Consider the following 18,902-nt stretch of genomic DNA (forward strand, 5'->3'; position numbering starts at 1 on the left):
GGGACAAGTTATTAGCTGGAATAATGATAAATGGCTGGAAGTCAAGAGAAGAATAAATTTTGGATGGATAGCATTCAGGAAATATAGTCACATACTGAAGAGCAATATCCCAGTTTGTCTGAAACGTAAAATAATGAATCAATGTATACTCCCCACCATGACTTATGGAAGTGAAACTTGGGCACTCACCAAAAGAATGGAAGAGAAGCTAAGAACTACACAGCGAAGAATGGAATGAATTATATTGGGAATCAGACTGTTAGATAAGAAGAGAAACACATGGATTAGGCAGCAAACTCAAGTAAAGGACATTCTTATCAAAACTAAAGAACTAAAATGGTCTTGGGCAGGACACATAGCTCGAAGACATGATGACAGATGGACTAAGAAAATAACAGAATGGTACCCAAGAGGAGCTAGAAGAAAACCTGGAAGACAAAGGCGGAGATGGATAGATGAAATTCATGAGTTTTTGGGTAGTAAATGGATGGCCAGTGCTCAAAACAGAAGGAACTGGAAAGTTGCTGGAGAGGCCTTCATCCTGCAGTGGATTGAAAATGGCTGATGATGATCTCCATTAAACTTGGCCTAATGGAAATTTTTGTGAAAACTAGTTATGCAAGATAAGATAAATTTGAGATTTCAATAGGTGAGAAATTTCCAAAGATTAGTGGCAAAGGAAACCACCCACACAACATTTTTAAATTGTACATATCTTTTTTACAATAGTGTACTGTGCTATTTTAACTATTTGCATAAAATGTATTGGTTTAAACTGTAAAAGAGATAAAAATGCAATTGTAACCAGTCCCATGCATTTTATAATGCAACTGTCTTAATTAATTTGTATTATTATCAGCAGTCATATTAAACTACACATGATAGAAATACTGAAAACATCAGGGTGCATCAGTGCAAAACTGGTTTAGAAAAATGTGTTTACATCTTTGATGGAAAAAAAAAAAAAAAAACAAAACCGGTTTTATTTTTTGAGCAGTGTAATTTAACAAAAAATTTACATAAATCATTAAGTGATTATGTCTTTCAATGAAAAAATAAATACATTTTCTAGATAAAAAAACTCTCGTACCCTAACACCATACTCACAACAGTGAGAAATACATTCGGAGAAAACACTCACAGATAAAGAAATCAAACCTTGTAGAAAGCTGCACATTTACAAAATTATTTTTAAAAGCAAATAATTATCAAGGAAGACTTGAGGGGAAAATTACATCCGCCGAAAGCTAGGCATCTGTGACGAGAAGGTTGAAGTGTTTAAGATTTTAATTGAGTTTAGTAAACTAGATGCTAATATTTCTTACTCCCTCCAAGACAATCCATCAGGGGGCATAAATTTAAATTGCAAAAGGATGGTTACAGGACAGATGTGAAGAAATATGCCTTCATAGAGAGTAATTAATTGTTAGAATAAACTTCACTACTGTCATAGAAGTAGGTAGTTTGAATAAATTTAAAGAGGGAGTGGACAAATTATTAAAAAAATGGGAAAATTAAGCAAGTAATTTTTTTTTTTTTTGGCTGATGCTATACAAGCTTGCTTCGTTACATTATTTTTTTCACTACTAATATTAAATTTAGTTACACTGATCTACCTTTGGAATGCTATGGCCAACAGCCAGTAGAGAGACCTGCATTCGTATGGCTTAGTACATGGGTTCCTAACTTGCGTTCCGCAGAACCCTAGGGTTCTGTTGATAATATTTGGGGTTCCGCAATAAAATTAGTTTGAGCTCTAATTAATAGTTTAAAATATGTATGAAAAATTTATTTAAATAAAGTTTCAAAAATTATTAATATTCCATAGGGAGGGGGACCTGAGCGGCTCGCATTTGTGGAAAATAAAATCCGGTTAGTCTAATGGTGGATGAATGAATTGAATACTTGCATTCGATTCTCCCACCACTAGTTGAGTCATATCCCCTGAAGAAATCATCTGTAGTGAGGTGGGGTGCAGCGGTACAGCGTACGAGCAGGCATATCAGCGGTACAGCATACAAGCGGGCATATAGCTCAGTGGTGTTTTGCACTGCAATCATTTTGTGATGTCTTATGTACTTTTCATATAAAAATAAAGTGGGCATCGAATTAATTTATAATATTATGATTGTGTATACCCCAAATTAAAATATCATGGATCATTGTCTGAGAGAAGGATTTTTAAAAAAAGTGTAACAAGTAGTTTACATGTTTCTAGTGATAAGGAGACTGGTAAAGCGGATATGGATGAAAATACAGATCAAGGCACTAGCATTACTTTGTGTAGCAGATGAATCGAGAAAAAGGGAAGTGTTGTTTGTCAATACTAAAACATTGCTAAGTCATAAAAAACGTAAATATGACTCCAGTTATTTATTACTTGGATTCACGACAACGGGAAATCCCAAGGCCCTTGATGCGTTATGTATATTATGCAATAAGATCTTATCAAATAGTTCGTTAGCACCAGCTAAATTGCGCAGACATTTTGAAAAGAACTATTCAGAATATAAAAATAAAGATGTCAAATTTTTTGACAAAACTAAACATTTTATGTCGAAAATGTTGTCGGATAATGAAAGGGCAACAATGGCTCAAAGTAAGCTACTGTATAGTGCTTGCAGGTGAAGTGCATACAATTTCTGAAACTCTCATAAAACCATGCATCAAAGATATTCAGTGTACGTTCGATGAGAAATCCTGTCAACAAATTGATAAAATTTCTTTCTCAAATAATACAGTTTCATGCAGAATTCATGATACGGCTGAGGATATTGAGCAGGAACTTATTTTAAGACTTCAGTCATGTGATGAGTACTCTTTACAATTAGATGAGACAACGGACATTGCAAACCTATCAATTTTATTAGTTTTCATCTGTTATTACTGTCAAAGTCTGTTATTACATTCAAAGAACTTATCTTGGAAGCTACTAGGCTTTACATACCAACTAAGAAATATTGTTCAAGGTTTAGGCCAAAATGGATGTCAGATGAACTAATGAGGCATATGGCTGAGAAGAAAAATGCATGGGATACTTACAAATTAACACATGACACAGAAGCCTATGATAGATACAAGTTGATATGCAACCAAGTTACAAAGGAGGTTAGGCAGGCAAAGGCAGATTACGAGAAATCCTTGGCAAGGGATGCAAAGAAAAACAGCAAAGAGTTCTTTACTTATGTTAACTCTAGAAGGAAGGGGATGAATCAGATTGGTCCACTTGATATTGATGGGTCAACTGTTGATGATCCTGCTCAGGTAGCTAACAAACTAAATGAATATTTTGCATCGACATTCACACATGAGGAGTTATTCAGCAAGGGGAATGCCAGAGGTGTATTCAACTCTAGCAGTAAGCTACAGAATCTTGAAATAACTGGGAGTAAAGTGGAGGAGAAACTGTTGAAGATAAACACAAGAAAGGCACCCAGGGTGGATGGGATCTATCCAGTTATATTAAAGGAGGCAGCAAAGGAAGTAAGCAAACCCTTAGCCATAATTATGAGAGCTTCCTTGGACTCAGGGGAGGTACCCATAGACTGGAAATGTGCAAATGTGACCCCAATTCACAAAGGAGGATCAAAGGCTGACACAAGTAATTATAGACCTGTGAGCTTAACTTCTGTTCCAGGAAAATTAATGGAGGCACTGGTTAAAGAAGCACTGCAGGATCATTTAGACAAGACTTCAGTTATAGCTCAGACACAGCATGGTTTTGTTAAGGTGAAGTCTTGCCTGACCAACTTGATTGGATATTATGATGCAGCCACAAAAGAACTGGATGCAGGGAATAACTTTGATATTATATACTTGGATCTTAGAAAGGCTTTTGATACTGTTGCACATGGAAGACTGCTACACAAATTGGAGCAGTGTGACATTGGAGGCAAATTGCTGCTATGGATAAAGGGGTGGTTGAGGGGGAGAAGACAGAGAGTGGTAATCAATGGACACTGCTCATCGTGGACTAATGTTATTAGTGGAGTCCCTCAGGGCTCAGTGTTGGGTCCATTATTGTTTTCTGTATTTATAAATGATATTGATGATGGTATATCAAGCTTAATGTCCAAGTTTGCAGATGATACAAAGGTTGGCAGGGTTGTCAAGGACACTACTGACACTATGCTGCTGCAACAGGATCTGGAAAGGTTGAGCAGATGGGCTGAGAGGTGGCAAATGAAGTTTAACATTGACAAATGTAAAGTACTACACATGGGAAACAGCACCCCAGAGCAACGTATCAACTCTGTGGTACTACACTGACAGTGGTAGAGAATGAAAGGGACTTGGGGGTGGTTGTGCAGGCAGATATGAAGTTCTCTGAGCAGTGCAGACGGGCTGCAAGAGTAGCTCATGGAGTATTGTCAATGATATACAGGAATTTTTCCAGCAGGGATAAGGAGGTGATTATTCCATTGTATAAGGCGATGGTCAGGCCACACCTAGAGTACTGTATACAGGTCTGGAGGCCTCATTTCAAGAAGGATGTAGAGCTGCTGGAACGAGTACAGAGAAGGGCAACAAGATTAGTGAATGGAACAAAGGGGTGCTCTTACGAAGAAAGGCTTAAGTTTTGCAAATTACAGTGTCTGGAGACTAGGCACCAGCGAGGTGATCTGATAAAGGTGTATAAAGCTTTGAATGGTTTAAGCATGCTCAATGCTGATGGGATTTTTCCTCTAGCTCAGAAAAATCACCTGAGAGGGCATAAATTCAAATTGAGGAAAGACAGATGTAGGATAGACGTGAGGAAATTTGCCTTTAACCAGCGGGTGGTTGGTTGGTGGAACAGACTTCCATCCCTTGTGGTGGAGGTTGATAGCCTAAATAAGTTTAAGGCTCAGCTGGACAGGTATTTGGAACGAACAGAGGGGTGAAGTCGAAGTGGGTTTTTTTTTTTTTTTTTGGCTGAAGCTGCATAAGCTTGCTTTCTTGCATCAAATGCCTCTACTAATGCTAATACTAATTACTACAATAATTTTACTGAAGATGATATGTTACTCTGTGAAAATTTACCATCCAATACAACAGGAGAAATGATATTTAAATGTATCGACGATTTTATGAAGACTCGTGGAATAAGTTGGGAGAAATGTGGTGAGAAGTCAATGATAAGACCTGTGAAGGGGGCAGTGATGCAAATTAAAAACGTTGCTAAAACGTGTATGAGTATTTCATCTTTAAAATGTATTTTAGATGAAGCAGTGAAAATTATTAACTTTGTGAAAACATGACCGTTAAAAACAAGATTATTCCAAATTATATGTGAAGATATGGGCAGCCAACATACATCTTTGCTGGTACATACTGAAATTAGATGGCTGTCATGTGGCAGAGTTCTTGTCAGATTGTTTGAATTACAAGAAGAGCTTGCCATAGATTTCAGATGTCCACAATTAAACCAAATTTTGAAAGAATATTGAAAGAAAAGAAGACGTTTAATCCTTCACATTAATTACCAGTTTGAACTATAATATTGGGTACCTTCCCACTGAAGAAGGGCCAAATAGCCCTGAAACGGTGCCGTCTGGGTGGTGGTATCCATCAGAGAATAAGTAACATTAGTCTTTACCTCAGGTGAAGCGTTACTTATTCAAAGTAGTGCAATATCATGGAAACTCGTTGTGAAGGTATTCACAATATGAGATATAACTTAAAACGATGCCATTTTGCTAACATTCTGTTAATTCAGATTTGGCTATGTATTATTGATGCTTTCGAACTACACTTATACATTACCAGTTTGAATTAATAATATTTGCTTTTCTATTATTAATCTGTTTTTTGTATTTTCAATAAATTATTTTTGATTTTTTTGTTTTGTTGTTTTATTTATAATCAGTAAAAATTGTCAGGGTTCCAAAATTTTTTATCAAGGTGAAAGGGTTCCACAATTAAAATAAGGGGAACCGCTGGCTTAGTATATCAGTGGTAAATTAAAATCATAGATGTTTGTATGGATAACCATATTAGTCATCACAGTCTTCAGCAATTCAATACGTTTAAACAACAAAAGTAACCAACAAACAAATAAATGTAACTCATAATAGATAAATCACCATCACATTACTAACATAGAGTTCGGAAAAGTTCCTCAACACTAAGAATTCTACTTTATATGAACAGTTCAACAGCAATCAAACTTAAACAAATGTTTTTTTTTTTTAATTAAGGTGAATTAAATAAATCATTTACATATTTTTAAATTACAGTTGTATAAAATTTACTTACTCATAAAACTCAATGGAAGGATGGGTAATATCATTTGCACCTTCAGGAACCAGAGTTGCATTAATAGATGACACTGATGTCAAAGTTGCATTACTAGATGACAATTCAATTACTTCTGCAGACATATTAAACATCTGGTTTTCAGTTAAATAACTGTCATTTGTTGCATTTGATAAAACACCTTCTTGAAGTAACCAATTAGACGTTTCATGTGGTGCAGAATTTGATGAATAGGATGTGAAATGCTCTCGGCACTGTTTAGTATTCCAGGTGTTACTACACCGAGTCCAGCGAGGAGGAGAATAAAAAGAATTGAACATGTAGAAAAGTGACCAGGCAATAAGAATACTGTAGCATGCTGTCATCCAGAATGAAATTAGTGTAATTGACACACCAATCCCTATGTGCAACAGACAACTATAATCATAAACTAGTTAAATAAAGATGATTAAAATTCAAATTAAATAAAACTGGTTAAAAATTCAAATTATATAAAAATGATAAAAATTCAAACAAAATAAAAATAATAAAAATTCAAACAAAATAAAAATAATAAAAATTCAAACTAAATAAAAAAATGATTAAAAATTCAAATTAAATAAAAAGTAACACATCTCTATCTTTTTTTTTTTTTTTTTTAATAAACTATTTACCATTTCCAGAAAATGAAAGGCACTCATGTTTTGGAAACCAAATTTTTGGGGGGAAAACTTCAAAAACTCATCACTATGGATGTTTTAATCTGAACTTGCACTTTTTCAAAGAGTACATCATCTTCATTGTTATCAAGGAACACTGCTTGGTCCACATTTCATGAGGCAGTTATTTCATTAATTCAAATTTTTCAGCCCCTTAGCACACCTGTGAAATTGTTGGTCACTTCATTTAAAATTGTGGTTTGATGCCTCCATTCATTTGGTCCACTTCTCATTAAATTCAATTAAACATGAAACAGTTTGCTGTCATAATACAGGATTGCAAGGAAATCGTTATTCCATAATTAATTCACAATACCTGTTCTTTTTTGTTGCTAGCATTACATGCATTCTGAAGTGGTCATACACTAAAAGAGCTGGCGCCTCCGTAGCCAGGTGGGCAGGAGCAGCAGTGCGAAGCACATGCTTCTTGATTAAACTGGGGTTCGAGCCTGTGACCACCAAATACAGAAAGGTCAGGGAATGACCACCACATATCCCCGGAGCAATATGGCCCAAAGTTGCTAATGCTCCTAAAAACCAAATAACAACAACTAAAAGAGCTAGTTTTCAAAGACAGCTACTTGGAAGTTTTGGCTTCACTTTCTCTGTCCACAGCTAGAGATAAAAACACTACACTATGCACCTACCATACCTCTGGACCATAAGATGCATGACAGTTTTAGAAATTTTCCAGGAGAAATAATGCATCTTATGATTTGGGAAATTTGCATTATCGATATTAAACTTTAAAGATTAAAACAACTGAATAAATGTTATTTATCTTTAAGATGCTAAAGGAGCTGTGGTCCTAGGATAACATACATTGACATGGTACACATATCGTAAAACTGAGCCCATATGCTGTCAGAAGAAATTCACAGCCCACTGTTAACTATTACACTGGTGTCAGCTACAATAAAGCAGCTAAAACGAACTTGTAAAATTCTTTCGGCTACCATGAAAAATTTGTGGTGTTGCCAACTGAAAACTAGAGAAAAATATGAAATCTGAATTGCCAATTACATTAACTTTTCTAGTGCTACTCATAATTTAATTTGTACTTAAACTGATAATCTTGTTATTCCACTGATTTATCCCTAAATACTTTAAACAAAGCATACTTACCTTTCATTAAGGGACAGAGCTGCCCCAGAGCTAAAATTGGTCCACACTGGGTAAGTTGGCCAGCTGCCAACTCCATACACATTAATGGCACAGCACAAATTATAAGCAGAATTAGATAGGCATGCACAAATGGTCCTGAATAATTAAAAAAAAATAAGATAAATTTTTTTAAAAGTATGCATCTGTTTTAAAAATAACTTTAAAAAGATTTTTTACAGATTCAATACAAATAGTAATTTATAATTATGATGATAAACCTATATTTACTGTGTCACCACAATTAACAAAAAGGTAGTTTTGTAATAAGACCAAAGATGAGATGACATTAAGTAATGATGATAAGAAACTTAAGTTCATAAATAACTATGTAATTTAGAACAGCAATAAAGTAAAAACAGTGTCACTATGAAAGCTGTTTCAGTAGTACTGTCACCTCATCAGAAAAAATAAAGTGCAATTCTTGGCAAATGAATTGAAAAATGAAATGGTTTCATTCAACAAATATATAAAATAAATATATGTTTAAAATACTACATAAAGTGAATATATAGTTCAGGGCACTACCCTGAACTGAATTCTTTAGAACAGTGAGAATTCCACTTCAATCATTTTACTAATCCCTCTCAAAGCCTTATAAACCTCAATAAAGGTCACTTCTGAGGTGCCTAGTTGTCAAGCTCTGTAGCCCACATAATCAGTCTTTCCTCATACAGTTGTCCTTCTGCTGATCTCACCATTCAAGTTACTCATCTCTGGACCCTTTCAAGAAGCTTGATGTCTTTTTTCAGATGCAGTCTCCATACTTGAACACAGTATTCCACATGTGGTCTTACAATTGCCTTACAAATACTAGAGGTGAATGCAATATTATGAAACAATATAAGCAGGAATCAATATATGACACCAATAGCAGGCGAAGGCAGATTATGAGAAATCCTTGGCAAGGGATGCAAAGAAAAACAGCAAAGAGTTCTTTACTTATGTAAACTCTAGAAGGAAGGGGATGAATCAGATTGGTCCACTTGATATTGATGGGTCAAGTGTTGATGATCCTGCTCAGGTAGCTAACAAACTAAATGAATATTTTGCATCGACATTCACACATGAGGAGTTATTCAGCGAGGGGAATGCCAGAGGTGTATTCAACTCTAGCAGTAAGCTACAGAATCTTGAAATAACTGGGAGTAAAGTGGAGGAGAAACTGTTGAAGATAAACACAAGAAAGGCACCCAGGGTGGATGGGATCTATCCAGTTATATTAAAGGAGGCAGCAAAGGAAGTAAGCAAACCCTTAGCCATAATTATGAGAGCTTCCTTGGACTCAGGGGAGGTACCCATAGACTGGAAATGTGCAAATGTGACCCCAATTCACAAAGGAGGATCAAAGGCTGACACAAGTAATTATAGACCTGTGAGCTTAACTTCTGTTCCAGGAAAATTAATGGAGGCACTGGTTAAAGAAGCACTGCAGGATCATTTAGACAAGACTTCAGTTATAGCTCAGACACAGCATGATTTTGTTAAGGGGAAGTCTTGCCTGACCAACTTGATTGGATACTATGATGCAGTCACAAAAGAACTGGATGCAGGGAATAACTTTGATATTATATACTTGGATCTTAGAAAGGCTTTTGATACTGTTGCACATGGAAGACTGCTACACAAATTGGAGCAGTGTGACATTGGAGGCAAATTGCTGCTATGGATAAAGGGGTGGTTGAGGGGGAGAAGACAGAGAGTGGTAATCAATGGACACTGCTCATCGTGGCCTGATGTTATTAGTGGAGTCCCTCAGGGCTCAGTGTTGGGTCCATTATTGTTTTCTGTATTTATAAATGATATTGATTATGGTATATCGGGCTTAATGTCCAAGTTTGCAGACGATACAAAGGTTGGCAGGGTTGTCAAGGACACTACTGACACTATGCTGCTGCAACAGGATCTGGAAAGGTTGAGCAGATGGGCTGAGAGGTGGTAAATGAAGTTTAACATTGACAAATGTAAAGTACTTTTTTTTTTTTTTTTTTTTTTTTATGTGAACCCCAAACACGAGAGGTATTAGAACCTATAGTACTTAGTACCGTGCATGGGTTGGAGGTTGAGAAGACGAAAGAAGATATTTGTTGACATTGGACTTGAACTTCTGTAGATTGTAATTTTCAGGAAATACGTATGAAGGAAGGTTGTTCCAGAAAACGGCAGTTGAATGAATAAATGAGGAAGATGAAAAGTTGGTTCTGTGGGTTTGAAGTTGGACAGTAAATGGATGTTGGCTGGTGGCGGCACGTGTTCGGACTGTTTTGAAAGAGAGAGCGGGAATTATAGAAGCCAATTCAGAAGAACAGTGCCCATGGAAATATCTGTAGAAGAGGCATGCAGCAGAAACAGTACGTCTATGAGAAAGCGAGTGGAGAGACTCTGTTAGAGATGAATCATTAATTAACCTAACTGCCCTCTTCTGAATGGAATCAAGAAGCCTGAGAGAGGTTTTGGGGGCACCACCCCAAATGTGGGAACAATATTCCATGGCAGGGCGGATTTGCGATTTATACAGAGTGAGCAGCTGTTTGGAAGAAAAGTAACGCCGAGAGCGAAAGAGAAAACCAAGTTTTTTAGATGCAGAGGAAGCAATATTTGTAATGTGCTTGTGCCAAGAGAGATTAGAAGTCAGGGTAATCCCCAAAAGAGATATATCCTTTTGCCTAGAAATTGGAGTGTCACTAAAGATAAGCATAGGAGCAGAAGAATCCTTTTTGCGAGATATAAGACAAGACTGAGTTTTAGAAGGGTTGAAATCAACTAAGTTGTCTTTGCCCCACTGGAGAATTACCTGAAGATCGGCATTTAAGGAATTGGTAGCAGATTTTCGAGAAGTTGAAGCTGATTGAGCAGGGCAAGGTTTCTCAAAATGGAAAGTTGAATGCAATGTGCTATCATCGGCAAAACTATGGATAGGATTTCCAGTCAATGGAAGAAGGTCATTGATATACAAGAGGAAAAGAGTGGGGGAAAGAACTGAACCTTGGGGGACACCGGCATTAGTGGAGAAGTTAGAAGACAGAGAGCCATCTACCATCACCCTCAGTGAGCGATCAGAGAGAAAACTGGATAACCAATTACTAAAAACAGTTGGCAAACCATAAGATGGAAGCTTGTTTAGAAGACCTTTATGCCAAACACGATCGAAAGCCTTTGAGATGTCAAGAGCAACTGCTTGTGTTTCACCGAACCTTTCCATTGAAGTAGTCCATAAATGGGTAACATAAGCCAGAATATCACCAGTGGATCGACACCGACGGAATCCATACTGGCGATCGTTGATCAGACGGAAGGTTTCTAGGTAGTTTAAGAGTTGGCGGTTAATTGATTTCTCCATTACTTTAGAAAGAGTAGAAGTAATTGCAATGGGACGATAATTGGATGGGAGGGATTTGTCACCCTTTTTAGGAACTGGCTGGATATGAGCAAATTTCCAAGCAGAAGGAAAAACACCTTTGGAATAAGAAAGTGAAAAAAGGCGGCAAAGAATAGGAGTAAGTTCAGGAGCACAGATTTTGAGAACAAGTGGAGAAATACCATCAGGACCTGGAGCTTTCTTAGCATCAAGATTCATCAAAATCCTTCTGATATCCTTTTGACGGAAGACCACAGGAGGCATTGAATGGACCGTGTTGGGAATGGTGGGAGGTGTTTTACCAAGTTCATTAATACATGAGCTGGAAGAAAAATGGGATGCTAGCAGGTCAGCTTTATCCTTGGCTGAAGTGACAACAGAACCATCTGGTTTGGACAGAGGTGGGAGCAGAGATGGGCAAAAGTTGCGGCCAATAGCTTTGGCAAGAGACCAGAATGCTCGGCTACCATTAGGGCAAGAAGCAAGTTTTCTACTCTTAGCCTGTTCAAGCTCTAGTTTGGACTGATTAATAACTGCTTTACAATTGTTGCGAGCTTTGGTGTAGGCAGAAAATGAAACTGAAGAATTAGAAACAAGCCAATTACGATAGGCAACATTCTTCTCTTGAACAGCCTTAGCACATTTATTGGAAAACCAAGGTTTAGATAAAGGACGAGATTTTAAAGTGGAGTGTGGGATAAAGGATTCCATTCCTGCAAGAATAATTTCACTGACACGATCTGAGCAAACGTTGACATCAGGAGTTTTGAAACAGTAATCCGACCAAGGAAAAGAAGAAAAGAAGTCTCGCAGGTCATCCCATTTTGCATTCTTGTAATGCCAAACAACACGAGGTTGGGAATAGCCATGAGATAAAGGTTCCATTGGAGAAGAGACAATCACCAAGTTGTGATCTGAAGTGCCTAAAGGGCCTCTCACTTCGACCGTGTACTTAGAAGGGTTGTTTGTGAGAAAAAGATCAAGCGTATTGGCTGTATGATTCGGATTGTCCGGTATTCTTGTAGGTAAATGAACAATCTGTGCTAGGTCATTAGTAATTGCAAAAGCCTCAGCATCTCGACCTGCTGGGTCGGTGTGACTAGAAAACGGAAGCCAGCTGGAGTTGTGAACATTAAAATCACCAAGGAAAATTACCTCACTGTTAGGAAAGTTGGACTGGAGAAAGTCAAGTTGCAACGAGAGGAAGTCAAAGAGCTCCAAGTGATTAGTGGAGTTGGGAGAACGGTAGAGACAACAGATGAATTTGACACAATGAGGTAGAGAGATTTTAAGCCAGAGAAGATCAAAGAGTGGAGATTCCAAATTGCCAAGTCTCTGACAGGGAATATCAGAACGGACATATGCACAAGTACCACCTTTGAGGCGAAAGGAATCATACAGCGAATAATTTGGGCATCTGAGATGAACAGTAGTTGAATCAACCGATAACTGAGATTCTGTCAGAAAAAGTACATGGGGTTTGGCAGACTGCAAGTGGAAATGGACATCGTTGAGATTAGAATTGAGACCACGTATATTTGTGAAATGAATTAGGAAATCCTTGGGAGGTTTAGATCTTTTCGCAGATAAGCTTGTTCTATTAGTTTGACAATTCATGGTGTATTCAATAGTAAGAAAAAGTGGGTGGGACATGCTGTATGAAGTAATGAAATTTTTGGATATGGCGTACATGTGGGAAGAATATACCCAGATCCTTGACATAACGTGGCCTCGACAATGCTCCCCGCATACACACTACTCGGACTCCCTCCAGTCACTATCTGGCAGAGTAGAGGTAGCAAGATTATACACTAGCTGATCCGGAAGCCTCCTAGAGAGTTACCAATAGGTTCGGTCCGGTGTACTAACTAGCGGCCGGCCTGCGAAAACCGTTTTAGAGCTGTACCCTCGAAATGTAAGGAATATTGGATCTCGCCACAACGTTCATCATAACCTCAAAAGTCATCAATCATACTGCATGATGGAAGAGATAGGGAAGGGTTGACCGGAACTTAGCTCTAGAGACTAAACATGGGTTCCACCACTTCAAGCCTCCAATAAGCAAAGTGGTGGTATTTCGCCGGTTGATGAGAGTCATCTACCACCTAGTACTGCCTGGTAACATAGAGGGGCGGCATTCCTCCATGTGGTGTGGGCGCCACACCTCGACCCCTGCTTACGTTGGTTCACACCTGGGTGGTCACCCACCATGTGCTTGTGCATGGAGGTTATACCCAGGATTACTAACAGTCCCACCATCGTGAAGGTGCAAGCAGAGGATTTGGTTGTCACAGACCGTCCGGACTTCGCCGAAATTGGGTCCACTTGACTTGAGTGTCACCCGAATATCAGTTCCATCAGCGTTTTAGACTCCCAGGTAGCAAGTACAGCTTGTCTGGCATATCTGAGAGAATGTCTGTGACAACCTCAAGGACACATGGGAAACAGCAACCCCAGAGCAACGTATCAACTCTGTGGTACTACACTGACATGACAGTGGTAGAGAATGAAAGGGACTTGGGGGTGGTTGTGCAGGCAGATATGAAGTTCTCTGAGCAGTGCAGACGGGCTGCAAGAGTAGCTCATGGAGTATTGTCAATGATATACAGGAATTTTTCCAGCAGGGATAAGGAGGTGATTATTCCATTGTATAAGGCGATGGTCAGGCCACACCTAGAGTACTGTATACAGGTCTGGAGGCCTCATTTCAAGAAGGATGTAGAGCTGCTGGAACGAGTACAGAGAAGGGCAACAAGATTAGTGAATGGAACAAAGGGGTGCTCTTACGAAGAAAGGCTTAAGTTTTGCAAATTACAGTGTCTGGAGACTAGGCACCAGCGAGGTGATCTGATAGAGGTGTATAAAGCCTTGAATGGTTTAAGCATGCTCAATGCTGATGGGATTCTTTCTCTAGCTCAGAAAAATCACCTGAGAGGGCATAAATTCAAATTGAGGAAAGACAGATGTAGGATAGATGTGCGGAAATTTGCCTTTAGCCAGCGGGTCGTTGGTTGGTGGAACAGACTTCCATCCCTTGTGGTGGAGGTTGATAGCCTAAATAAGTTTAAGGCTCAGCTGCACAGGTATTTTGAACGAACAGAGGGGTGAAGTGGAAGTGGGTTTTTTTTTTTTTTTTTGGCTGATGCTGCATAAGCTTGCTTTCTTGCATCAAATGCCTCTACTAATGTTAATGCTAATGCTAATAGGAAAACGATCCTGTCTACATGATATTATGCGATTTCATGCAGGTTTTTTTTTTTTATTGATTTATTTAATTAGGTAGTCCCAGCCAACATTTGGCATTCCCACCAGTTATAGTACAGTTTACAATTTCATACACAGATATTATGACACAACTTTTACGAGGCGCCTCCGTAGCCAGGTGGGCAGGGGCAGCAGCCCGTAGCACACGCTTCTTGATTAGACCGGGGTTCGAGCCCGTGCCCACCAAATACGGAGGATGCGGAAAGGTCAGGAAATTACCACCGCATATCCCGGAGCAATATGGCCTTAGTTGCTAGTGCTCCTAAAAAAAAAAAAACTTTTACAATTTAGAATATTATACAGAATGCAAAGAGTACAAAGATACACAATATCTTACAAAGTGAGCATCCTGCATTGCAGGCTTATTCCCCTCAGTCAATAAAACTAGATTCTCAGTCATTAATAGTCCTTCCTTAAATTCAGTCCACATTCATCACATTAAACACATGCAATGGAAGATTATCTATTCTTTCCTGAACTCAATCCATCTTGCATTAAAAAAAAAAAAAAAAGGTAAGGTAAGCAGCAGCCATTATCAATCCACTGTAGGATGGAAGCCTCCTCAGCAATTCATGCTGAGGAAAAAGGACCATAATCTGCCACAATGGTCCAGTGCAGGTTGGCAGATTGACCGTATTTAGCAGTCAAGGGCTTAAACCCTGGTTTACTCAGAGAGTGTGTGCAACTGCACTGCCACTCCTGACCACTTGGCTACAGAGGCCATCTTGCATTAATAGAACAATAAACTTCTATCTCAATTTAAACCCTGATATTATAGTCACCAGATTCCTCATAACTGTGGTAGTACATGGAACTACTGAGCTTACTCTATCAAGCTGCCTTAATAAAGCATAATATTTTATTTAGAGGCACAAGAAAAACAGTGGCATGAGGAACCCCAGTTAACTTAGTATATATTTAACCTTACCAATATCTTGTTTGTTTGTCTTATTTGGTTTTTAGGAGCATTAGCAACTAAGGCCATATTGCTCCGGGAAATGCGGTAGTCATTCCTTGACCTTTCCGCATCCTCCGTATTTGGTGGTGACGGGCTCGAACCCCGGTCTAATCAAGCAGCGTGTGTTACGCACTGTTGCTCCTTCCCACCTGGCTACAGAGGCGCCTACCAATATCTTGTCTGGAGGTGCTAGGAACCTCTAGTTAACAGTGGCACAAGGAACCACTATTAACACATACTATCAACTTTCTCAGAGAGGTACAAGGGACCTCGCATCATTAGTAGTACAATGAACCACTGATACATATTGTCACTGGCACAATGAACCACTGACTCATATTGATCCTTCTTGTCTTTGCTGCAATGTACACATTTTCCATGAGTACATTACAGCAAATCTCCAAACTTTCCAAAGTTTGCAACACATTCACCATTGAGATAGAAAACATGAATGTTGGTAACATTAGAAGATTCTTGCACTCCTTTGTAATACCACTTCCCCTGCCTACTGTACTTGTAGGTCTAAAACAGTCAACATTCTTTTTGGTAATGAGAGCAGTTTCAACTTTTCTCCATCCTTTCTATCAAGTAGTAGAAATGATGCTAGAGATTCATTTGTTGTTTAAAATCTTAAACAACAAATGAATGTTGTGTGTGTAGGAAAATTTTTTTCTTTTTTAATAATTGTAATTTCCAAGACGGTAATTGAAATTAGACATCGTTCAAATTCAATTTAGTAAGAGCAGCCAAAATTTCCACGGGAAACCTGTACTAAATGAGAACTGTTCCAGAAAATAATTCTAGAACTACATATTATTTCATACCTTTAAGAAGCTATGACTCAAGATTGAAATTGAAATGGATGACAAAAGAATTTCTAAAATTTAGTATGAAGAAAAAAGCTATCTGGGATAGCTACAGATTATCAAGAGACCCAATTCAATATTGAATATTGTAATCAAGATACAGAGTTAACCCACTGGCAATCACATGGAGTTTTTTTTTTGTTTTTTTTTATCTCCACTTTTTTTTTTTTTTTTTTTTTTCACTCATAATTTTTTGCTCCTGTGATGAACTCAAAGGTGCTCTTGGGATGAACTCAAAGTAGTTGGCTAATAGGGCTCTAGTGAAGCTGTGACAGGCCTAGCAGGCTGACCGTGGATAACTAAGTGCTTTCAAAATAAAGGAAACCAGGCAAACTGGAAGAAATTCTATATTAGCGACAATGGTAAACAGAAAAGGGACATGAGACTTGGACCACTGAACATTATAACTTTAAACGGGAAGGAGGAAGGGTTAGTAGATGTAATGGTGAAGAGAAGACTAAATGTGTTGAGACTGAGTGAAATGGAGGAGCAAAGGACAAAAGGACCTAGGAAAGGGTTATAAGCCTTGGTGGTTAGGAAATAAAGAGGGGGGGGGAACAGAGTTGGACCGTACTGAACCCAGAATGGAAGGAGACAGTCGTGGAGGTTAGCAAATAAATAACAAGATGGCAGGGATCAAGGTGATGGTAGGACAGACAGGATCAACATTCTGAAAGCATATGCACCACAAACAGGATGCAAAAGTAAGGAAATGGTTATGTTTGAGGAAGAGAAGAAAGAGTATATTTAAAGGAAGGTCATACTGTTATGGGGGATTTTAATGCACAAGTCAGCACAGAAGAGGATATGAAAACGTTTTGTGCAAGTTTGGAAAAGGGAGAAGAAATGAAGAGGGCAAAAGAATGTTGGACTTATGTGTGAGAAATGGACTAAACATTAGAAATGGGTGATTCAAGAAGCAGGATAGTCACAGTTATACAAGGTATAGCTGGGACGGAAAGCATAAGTCAATAACTGACTACATATTGATTAGTAGCAACCTATGGCTGAGTGTGAAGAATATTAAGGTACTACCAGGAGTAGCTATGGACAGTGACATAGACTACTTATAAGGGTGCTAGAATCAATGAAAGAGAGAGAGAAATAAAGACAAGAGAGGAAGATTAAGATATGGTGGCTGAAAACTGAGCATATAGGAAAAATGTATAGAGAAACTGAGACCTGAGAATGAAGTACAAAGAGTAGAGGACGAATGAGAAGGATTTAAAAAGGATTTGGTTGCAACTACAGAGGAAGTGTGTGGGAGGACAAGCAGTATGAGGAGATAGAAAGAAACAGTAGTAGAATGAGGGAGCAAAGGGGCTACTCTAAGGAAGAATAGGACCTTTAGAAAGAGAAGTAAAAAACCCAACAGACGAGTCAGAAAGAAAACATAAAAAAACCAAAAAAAGGGATGCAAAGAGAATAGTTAAAGAGAAGAAGAAGAAATGGTTGGAGAGTTGGTTGCAAGATCTACAGGTTGTTAATAAAGGGAAAAAGATGTTATATGGATTAGTGAAGAATATGAGGGATAGGGAGCAACAATATTACCTGTATAATGAGATGGGTAAATAAATACATATGAAGAAGAAATAAGGAGGTGGTCCAAAGACTATTTTAGGAGGCTAATGAATATCACATAAAAAGGAGATACAGTGGAAGAAAGGAGAGGGGGAGATATCAAGAAATGAAGTTGTGGCAGCAACACTGACATTAACAAATGCAAAGTACTGCATATGGTTAGTGATAATCCCAGATTAACATACCAACTGTGTGGTATGCTACACTCAGGGTAGTGTAAAATGTAAAAGACCTGGTATGAAGTTCTCTGAGAGTGCAGACAGGCTGCCAGGCCAGCTCATGGGGTCTTGTCTATGATATACAGTAATTTTGATAGCATGGATAAGGGACTGATTGTTCCATCATATAAGGCAAATGGCCAAGCCACATCATGAGTACTGCAATCAGGTTTAGGAAGGATGTAGAGCTGATGATCGGTGCTCTTGCCAAGAATGGTTTCAGTTCTGAAAATTGCAACATCTGGAGACCTCAATCAGATCACCTGCAAGTCAATCTGACTGAGGTGTTTATGGCTTCGAATGGATTGAGCAAGCTCCATGACGATGGGATTCTTCCTTTTGCTCAGACCACACATGAGGGGACACAAATTCAAACTGAAGGACGTTTGCAGAATAGATGTGAAGAAGTTTGCCAACAGGTGGTTGATTGCTGGAACAACTTCCAGCTGATGTTGTGGAAGTGGACAGCTTGAATAAATTCATGGAAGAACTAGGCAAACCATTGGAAGGGATGAATATGCAAAATGGGAAGGTAGTTTCTTTTTTTTTTTTTTTGCTGAT

The 18,902-nt window shown here is 38.4% G+C and overlaps 1 protein-coding gene across 1 annotated transcript in view; it reads right to left on the bottom strand.

The window, feature by feature from the left end:
• LOC150085148 (sodium-dependent dopamine transporter-like) overlaps positions 1-18,902 on the bottom strand; it is a 176,652-nt gene that overhangs the window by 148,335 nt on the left and 9,415 nt on the right. The window contains exons 2-3 of the mRNA XM_090373849.1: positions 8,061-8,195; positions 6,238-6,637 (exon numbers count right to left, since the gene is read on the bottom strand). Of these exons, the coding sequence (XP_090229975.1) occupies positions 6,238-6,637; positions 8,061-8,195 (535 nt within the window). The remainder of the gene's footprint in view (positions 1-6,237; positions 6,638-8,060; positions 8,196-18,902) is intronic.

Source organism: Mastigoproctus giganteus, chromosome 5, assembly GCF_048544385.1.
Source record: "Mastigoproctus giganteus isolate SK-2022 chromosome 5, ASM4854438v1, whole genome shotgun sequence".
In the NCBI taxonomy this organism is placed as follows: Eukaryota; Metazoa; Arthropoda; class Arachnida; order Uropygi; family Thelyphonidae; genus Mastigoproctus; species Mastigoproctus giganteus.